At 42.4% G+C, this 8,190-nt stretch overlaps 3 protein-coding genes across 4 annotated transcripts; 1 reads left to right on the top strand and 2 right to left on the bottom strand.

Annotated features, from left to right (window-relative positions):
• Positions 1-406: 406 nt before the first annotated feature.
• On the bottom strand, positions 407-2,636 carry LOC147631761 (uncharacterized). The gene is made up of 3 exons (XM_086807874.1): positions 1,288-2,636; positions 965-1,077; positions 407-889 (listed from the first exon to the last, which is right to left on the bottom strand). The coding sequence occupies exon 1, from the start codon at positions 2,601-2,603 to the stop codon at positions 1,608-1,610; it is 996 nt and encodes a 331-aa protein (XP_086664000.1). The 5' UTR covers positions 2,604-2,636; the 3' UTR covers positions 407-889; positions 965-1,077; positions 1,288-1,607.
• Positions 2,608-3,860, bottom strand: LOC147631760 (uncharacterized). The gene is made up of 2 exons (XM_086807953.1): positions 2,658-3,860; positions 2,608-2,613 (listed from the first exon to the last, which is right to left on the bottom strand). Exons 1-2 carry the CDS (start codon positions 3,789-3,791, stop codon positions 2,608-2,610), a joined length of 1,140 nt encoding a protein of 379 aa, XP_086664079.1. The 5' UTR covers positions 3,792-3,860.
• Positions 3,861-5,237: 1,377 nt separating this feature from the next.
• On the top strand, positions 5,238-7,717 carry LOC147631759 (uncharacterized). Of its 2 annotated transcripts, none has more exons than XM_086808298.1 (6): positions 5,238-6,341; positions 6,421-6,684; positions 6,800-6,905; positions 6,992-7,042; positions 7,131-7,175; positions 7,406-7,717. In XM_086808298.1, the coding sequence occupies exons 1-5, from the start codon at positions 5,324-5,326 to the stop codon at positions 7,141-7,143; spliced, it is 1,452 nt and encodes a 483-aa protein (XP_086664424.1). In that variant the 5' UTR covers positions 5,238-5,323; the 3' UTR covers positions 7,144-7,175; positions 7,406-7,717. The 2 variants fall into 2 exon arrangements, with proteins under 2 accessions (XP_086664424.1, XP_086664422.1); XM_086808296.1 differs by having other exon boundaries at positions 5,239-6,341; positions 7,403-7,717.
• The last annotated feature ends 473 nt before the right edge of the window (positions 7,718-8,190 follow it).

Raw genomic sequence — 8,190 nt, 5'->3', positions numbered from 1 at the left:
GTTTTTAAACTTTTCCTTGAATTTCAAAAATTGGCTTGAAAAAATACACTGAAGGCCGGTTTTTCGTGTGAACACTGAACTCTGGAGGGAATTTTCGAAGTCATAACGCTATCCCTCTTTATTAAGTTGCGCATGAAGCCAAACTCATAAAAATATCAATCTTGGTTTTATTCTGTTCGTCTTCTCGAGACAAATTCAACCCAACTCTCAAATTTGAAATCTGAGCAAAATTAAAAAATCCCGCTTGAAAATACAAGTTTCCAGTTGGGTGCCCTTAGATTGGCCCATCTACCTTAATAGGTACTCGTAAATTAGTATAAAGAAAATGTGTGTGTGTGTGTGTGTGTAAGAGAGAGAGAGAGAGAGAGAGAGAGAGAGAGAGAGAGAGAGAGAGAGAGAGAGAAGCAGGCCTGAAATTTGATGCCTAGTATTGGGCTTCATAAAAAATCCAATGACGTCTTCCCCTTATTTTCAAGGCATCAAATGATGCCCTGATGTAATTTTCAAGGTTTCAAGCCTTATGTATCGATCTCTATCTCTAGCCCCAAACACCTACGGCCCACAGGCCATTGTCCAGTAATGTAAATCACTTAGTTTACAAACTATCAAATCACTCATTAACAGTGTGATTGCACACACATAGATTGGCACTGTATGGTTTTGAAGAATGAATGATTCCTGCTAAAAAATAATTGAGCATATCGAAATCCACAAGAGAGAACTCTGCACTTACCGTGACCTCAATGGGGACTCTGGCATCTATGCGATGCACATAATAGAGATCACCATGTCCTCGCTTTCTACCACATCCACTATGAGGGATGAAGCTGCATCGGCTAGAGCCTAGCACTTCTTTTCCACCAGCGACTACTCCAAACCCTGCAGCATACTATCAACAGAAATAGAACTTGACCAGCTCTTTGATATACAAAATACTCAAAAAATGCCAATAATCATCACATACCATCTCAGCTACATCAAGAAGAATGGCACCTCCAAGTTCCAACCATCGTCCCGTACGAAGAGAGCAGAGTTGAGCATGGACTCCACTGAAGTATATTATCACTCCTACAATATCTGCTCCAAGCAAGATAAACTCACAAACATGGATGAGTAAAACACATACTTGCTAGGCTATAAGAGACGTTCTTTTCTCCCTTCTACAGCTACAACTTTCTTAGCCTTTGCTACAAACAAACTGCAATCATCACTATGAGGCAACAATTCAAATCACCTGGCACCAGACCATAACAACATTAAATTTACCTTAAAAATTTTATGTCAAACCTGCAAAAGATGGGGAAAAAATTTACTCCAGACCAAATGAAGCTTAAAGCTGCTCCAAACCAAATCAAGCTGAAAGCTGAAATTTACTTCCTGTTAGATACGCTATGGATGAGAAACCCAGAATTTTGCCAATAATTAAAACTTATTCAACATAACTCCAAACCAAATCAAGCTGAAAGCTGCTCCAAACCAAATCAAGCTGAAAGCTGACAATAGCAACATGACTCATAAGCCATCACAAACCCACGATTGGCAGCATGCTATTCCATTGAAAAATGAGTCAAACGTTGCTCCAAACCAAGTACATTGAAATGCATGAATCATAAGCCATCACAGACCCTTCTCGCTTTCACATCTTTCCAAATTTCATGAACGCATGGCCAATCCACATCATTAACATCAGGACCAAGAAGGGAGACTCTCATCAAGGCATCAAGTGTGCTCACTTCCAAGCATTGACGTAGATCACTTTTGATCATATTTTGCTTTGAAAAGCCTCTTTCGCATGATACTGATGAGGCAGGAATCACCAAAATAGCTTGCCAAAGCTTCATCATGTTGGGGTATGTGTTCTGCCATTCAGTATTAGAAGCAAAAACACGCCATGCATCTATCATGTTCATGCCTTCACAACCATAATACAAAGTATCTGTGAATGATAATACCTCATTTTTGCAACCTTGTTCATCCACAAGGTATCCCCCAAACCTCTCCAACAATTGATCAAGCCACATGGAGACTTTCTTCTCTCTTTCCGTAGAGTCTCGTGGTCGTTTTTTATCACGTGGGTAATGCTGTGGATTGAAAAGCTTGACAGCATTGAATAGAAACACATCTGGAAATCTATCATTAATGCAATCCACAACCTTTTGTACAAAAGCCTTAGCAAGCATAGTGCAACTCATTACATCACCTGGCAATACATCCAATGGAAGACCATCTTTATCCTTACCCGGAATACATGTGTATAAGAGTTTATGCGCATAGACCTTTCCATCATCATTTACATGCTGTAGAAACCCACTTTCTGAATCAGCCATAAACTTCTTTAGATAGAGTGTGCCTTTTCCAAACTCCTCCTGCAAGAACTTTCTTCTCAACGAAGAAATAGTTACATCTATGCAAGTAGTTATTGAAGATATATCAATGATGTCTGCCTGAAACTGTTTGCTTAGCATATTCAAGTCATTCAAGACATCAGCTAGCATGTGAATGCAAAACAAGACCTTATACACTCTCAGTTTATTGTACCATGCAGGTGCAGATTCTTGCCAAAAGCTCAAAACAGCATGCATTAGCTTTGTCAACCGCACCATAACATTACCTCTGGCGAGCCATCTGACATCATGAATACGTAGCACTTCTAAAACCTGCAAATTCATCTCCTGTAACAAATTTTGGAATTCTGTATGTCGTATGCTAGATGCAGATATCCAAGTATACACCTTGTTAGCCATTTTATCAATATACGAAAGACAACTGAAGCATTTTGCTGCATCAACTACGGCAAGAGCTTCCCTATGAGCTATACAATGTATGTTTACAAGGTGAGGCACATCTCGTTTTAACTTTGCTACAAGACCATCATTACAACCCAGCATGGAACTATCTCCATCCGTTGCAATTCCCACCATGCGATGCTTTTCAAGACCACACTCATTAAGAACATTATAAATTGCATCATATTTTGTCTGAGCACAACCATCACTTACCAAAACCAATCTTGCAAACTCAATATTACATAAAGCTTTGCCATTCATAGGCAAAAAGCAAAGATAAATAATCAAATGCTTTTCTAATCCCCTATCAGTTGTCTCATCCACAGTCACTCCATAAAAAGGGCTTTGCAATAATTGTTTAAGTTGAGATCTTTTTATATACTCAGAAATGGAAATGACAAAATCTCTACATGCTATTCTATTTGTGTATGAAGAATAGTCATGCTGTATAGGCATATTCTCCACACCCATTGCATAAGCAAGATCACATAATTTCTCATACTTTCTCAATGCTAAGTCTTGTTGTGCATTAAAATAGGCTAGCTTCATCACTGTTATCACCCTGGATGTGTTTCTACATGTCATTACCTCAATATGTGCTGGCATTTGTACCCCACACTCACTTCGATACCTTCCAGCAGCCCATGCATGTTCTCTAGACTTTCGATGCTTTCTAATGGCACTTAGCATGATACTTTTGCATCCATTTCCTCTACCCCATGGTCCTTTCAACTTGTATTTTTCACACCAAATGCACTTCATGAATTCTTCTTTACCACAAACTACATGTTTGAGAAAAGCATATTTACGTACCCATTCTGAACGAAACTTACGTACTGGACCTTTCTTCTTCTCTTCACTATCTCCAGTGGCGGTAGAAGGAGCCCTTACTGTCTCCTCTCCGAGTACCTCCATGTCAAAGTCAAGCTCATCCTCGCATGTCTCAATTTCAGAATCAGCAAATTCGTCGTTGTTGTCATCACTTACGCCAAATATCTCCTCCATCACTACATCATGTCTTATCTGCCTCCTTGATGGATGTTCTTCAATCCTAGTCTCATTCACTTTTCCTTTGCCAAAAAGTTGAACGAGAGTAGTTTGACTCATCTAGCGGAATATTAAGAGCAATCAAATCATCACTAATCATCGATACCAAACACTTGCAAGTAAATACAATTTCATATAGATGCTCTTGATGAAAAAAATCAAGTTTTGTCTAACCTTTGTTTGTATATTCATGCCTCTTGATGATGAAGGTGCACCGGAAGTTGCCGAGACGAACATCTTTCTGTCTGTGCCAGCCTCCAGGCTTTCCAATTGTGAGGTTTCTTCTGTGTGTTACTCTAGGGTTTCGAACTTGTAGGGTTTCTGTTACGGCAGACTGTAGGGCTTCTGTCCTGGTTAATGCCTGGTCTCAAAGCTTCTGCCATGTCCTACGCTAGGAGATGAATTTGCAGGGTTTCTGAAAACCGCTTTGGCCATAACTGTGAGTCTGTGGAGTCTGGACTCTGTGGGTATGGCGCCGCACGCGTATGGGGTTACGGCCCGCCAGTGGCCACCCTCTAGCAAGACGGTCCTGTCAGACGGTCCTCATCTAGCAAGACGGCCCTGTCAGCCTGGCAGCCTGCTGTTCTGGCCACGTGCGGTCCAAAAACTACGCTTCTTTGTAGCCCCAGCGCCGAGCGGCCAGCCGGCAGCCAGTCGCCTAGAGAGAGAAGTAAAACGTGCAGCTGCAGCAGCCTGCAGCCCATGTACAGTGTTCAGTTCTGCATCTCTGTGGCTGCCTGCAGTCCTCAACTTGTTCGAAACATAGAGAGAGAAAGGACCGTGGCCGCCTGTAAGGCTTAAGCTCTTTGCTGCAACCGCCTACGTGCCAGCTTTCTATCCACGATAAGCTCCAGCACCTTTACTACAACCCAACATTCGCCAAAGAGAGGGAGAAGAGAGTGCAGTCCATCCCTACGTGTCGCTAGCCCTTCCAAAGAGAAAGAAAAGCACCTAAGTCCAATTCTCTCCAAAAAGCCAGCCCCTCCTATAATAGCATCTAAGCATGGGAACTTACGGGTAAGGTATGGTCGGCGGTCGCGCGTGCCACCTGGGCTCAGTGAATTTTGTTCTTGCCTGCCCTCATAAATTATAATTTTATTGACCTTGCCGGCCCTCATAATTTTATTGACCTTGAGGCTTGCCGTTTAAAAAATATATATATAAATCATGGGACTCGGCCCTCGGGTCACGGGCCACGGCCCACGGGTGTCATATATTTAGGCCCATATATATATATATATATACCCATGACTCCTTAGGGGTTTTTATAGGGTTTCTTTTGACGCCTTAGTCCCGTTGGTAAGATTTCGTGTTGACACCTTAGAGCATTGTGCAACGTGTATTTGACGCCCAAATTTGTCGATGACGCCCAAAATGGGTATCAAATTTCAGGCCTGGAGAGAAGGGAGGGAATTTGAGAAGTCATCATGATTTATAACGCTGTCCTTCTTTATTAAGTTGCGCATTGTGCTTCTCAGAGCGTGGTGGCTATGGCGTCTCTCGGAGAGGAATCGAGGATTTCCCTCCCTCATGATTTTAGAGGTCCCGTGTCTCGTGGCAGTAAGCAGCGATGGAAGGGAATTCAAATATTCACAGAGTATGTATTGCTTCCTCCTAACTCCTGCATCTGCAACAGAGTAGGCAAGTTAATCGAAGTGGATGCACGAGGCTATCAGTTCAGCAGCAAGGAAGTTGAGAAGCTACAACAGGACCATCCTGATCTTCTTGTCGAATGGGTAGACTGTGAAACTCTGTGTTTTCAAATGCCTTCATCAAGTGGTACTGATCTTGCCTCCAAGTTTGATGGACAGATAAATTGCTATTTGAAGCGCCACACTAGAACCTCTGAGATTGACACACGGCCGTCGAGTTCTCTATTTAAGGCAACTGCTCCCAGTGCACAGGGAAAGAAGATTTGTGCTGATCTGACAATATTTGAGCTCACAGGGTATGGGCAGAAACTTGCTGCTGCGCATGCAAATGGCCGCACAATTCCAGAGGGAGTGCGTGTGTATGCGACCATTGAGGTGCAGAGCATCAGTCAAACAGAGGATGTCATTAGAGATGCATGCAGGAAAGAAGCACACTACATGGAATGCATATCAATAGCAGTGCTGGTCAAGACAGGTTATGTTGAAATTTACAACGCGACACAAAGACTTTCCCGCATGTTCAACCCTTTGTACATTGATGTAGGACGTTTTTGCCTTCAATTAGAAGGTTTAAGGTTATATATGGACCCATTACGGCATACACAAGGATGGCCGTACCCCAAGCACCCCAACTCCTACTCTCATGAAGACAACTCTGCAGGAGCTTTGTCAACTCTCGTGGCAGCCATACAAGCAGACAACTTTGAATTGGCTGAGAACATAGTTAACTATGTAGAATCCCTCAATGAAGATGAACGCCCTTTGTTGGAGGCAGTGCAGAAAGCCACACAACAAGTTCCAGCTGCAGATGCATTTGTGCAATACTTGCTAAGCAATGGAGCTCAACCTTCTCAAGGTTTTGTCTCTCTTCTTAATTTGTTGCCGAGCTATGATTTGGTTCCTTGCTTTTCATTGCATTCATGGTTTTGGTGCAGACATGCAGCACATTTCGGCAATCTTGGTTGCAACTGCAGCCAAAGATCAAGCAATGGCCAACTTGCTTCAGCGAAATGGTGCACCACCCCCCAATTTAAGTCCAGATCTCCTAGTTGCGGTCGTCCAAAAGCGGGATGTTGAGTTTGCCACCCTTCTCATACGTGCAGGTGCTGACCCAAACCAACCAAATTTGCATGGACAGCTTGCGCTTGTTGAGGCTATCCCGTCCATGGCCATGGTAGAAGCCATTGCCAACACGGCAGGTGAGTAATATTATGCATTGTAATTTGTTGTTAATTTGTTAAATAACGACAAATTAGCGACATTATGCATAACTCATTATGCATTGTAATTTGTCGTTAACTTGTTAATTTGCAGGGCATGTGGACATTAGGAAGAAGGATTGTAGTGGGTTATCGGCATTTTCTCTGGCTAAGAGGATGAACAAAAGAGAGATTCTACAATTCTTAGAGAAAAAAGAAGGGTGAGTTTAGTTTGATTGAGACACTGGTCTTTGGGGATAAGGGGTGTCAATTCATTTGTTGTGACGTTTGAAAATTGTGATTGCAGGAGAGGTCAAAGCAGTATGTGGGGAATCGTAAAAGATATATTTTTTAAGAGGTTTGGGTTCTTTCTGACGAACTATGTCTATGTTTCCTGCTTTAGGGGAAAAGTGTATGTTTACTTATGGAATTGAAGTTTTGTGCAGGCAACGACGATGATTGTATCAGTAGGCTTGCTTTTGGTGCAGCAGGTAAGAATCAGGTGCAATGCTTGTGCGTGCATGTGTGGAGAGCACCAATTCATTTGTCTGTCATGCTTAGAAGTGCATTTGTGTGTTTGCGTGCTTGCATATTGAATTTGTCCTCCATGCTTGGCAAAGTAAGTATAGCAGGTGACTATCAGGTGATATATGGTGATGCCCTAATGGGGCGTGTGAATGTTGTATAAGGTGTAGGCTTGTGTGTTTGGGTGGTACAGCAGGTACAGCTGCAGCAGCAGGATGTGAGGGACGACCGGAGATCATGAAGATCGCATTTAATCGACTACAAGGGTGCTGTTTGGGCAGTGACAGCCAGGATATATCAGGTCCCAAGAGGTTTACTAGCCAGTGCACACTGGATTTTGTACTCAGCCAAGGACAATATAGTACTGTTGCTGTATATACAGAGTTTAAAAGAGGGACCTTCCATTTTGTGGGCTGTTTTGTGTTGTGAGATCCCATTGAGGAAGGCCGAGTTCGCGTCCATATTGTAAACCGGCCAATGGTGATGGTAGAGACCTCTTTTTGCGTGCCTTGATGTCCACATAATGTGCGTGATGGATAGATGAGCAATTCATAACTAGCATTAGTCTTGTGTTTTGGAAGTTCAATGCTTGTAAAAAATTTAGTGGTATACCAATTTCGAACTTGACGTATATTCGCCTCTTAAACAGTGCTTGGTTTGTGTGTGTGTGTGTGTGTGTTTTCATTATGCCTTAGGTGCAACTTGCCATTAGAAGCTAACTGATGCTTTGCATAGGCTATTGTGTGTTGTTCATAACTTAACCGTACCATGTATTGATGTTGTAATTAAACTCAACAACATTCTATTTACATAATTGACAGTTTGAAACCACACCACAGATGTCTGAAAACTATCATGTCTTTGTGTGAAAAGAAAGCAAGCCCAATACCAAAGCCACCTACGAAATGTATGGCCACATGATCGGTATGGACTATTGCAAATTTGAGGCAAGGACATCAAGCATTTTCGGAATGGGTGCTG

Source organism: Cibotium barometz, chromosome 14 (genome assembly GCF_041138505.1).
Source record: "Cibotium barometz isolate CiBa-2024 chromosome 14, ASM4113850v1, whole genome shotgun sequence".
Classification (NCBI taxonomy): Eukaryota; Viridiplantae; Streptophyta; class Polypodiopsida; order Cyatheales; family Cibotiaceae; genus Cibotium; species Cibotium barometz.
This window is presented reverse-complemented; position numbering and strand designations above follow the sequence as displayed.

What these genes read in the sequence shown, in the direction of transcription:
- LOC147631760 (XM_086807953.1), bottom strand. Translation starts at nt 3,791, where the DNA reads ATGGAGGAGATATTTGGCGTAAGTGATGACAACAACGACGAATTTGCT.
- LOC147631761 (XM_086807874.1), bottom strand. Translation starts at nt 2,603, where the DNA reads ATGGTGCGGTTGACAAAGCTAATGCATGCTGTTTTGAGCTTTTGGCAA.
- LOC147631759 (XM_086808298.1), top strand. Translation starts at nt 5,324, where the DNA reads ATGGCGTCTCTCGGAGAGGAATCGAGGATTTCCCTCCCTCATGATTTT. An exon ending in TGGAGCTCAACCTTCTCAAG is followed by an intron (nt 6,342 to 6,420) that starts GTTTTGTCTCTC and finishes GTTTTGGTGCAG; the next exon opens with ACATGCAGCACATTTCGGCA. An exon ending in AGCCATTGCCAACACGGCAG is followed by an intron (nt 6,685 to 6,799) that starts GTGAGTAATATT and finishes GTTAATTTGCAG; the next exon opens with GGCATGTGGACATTAGGAAG.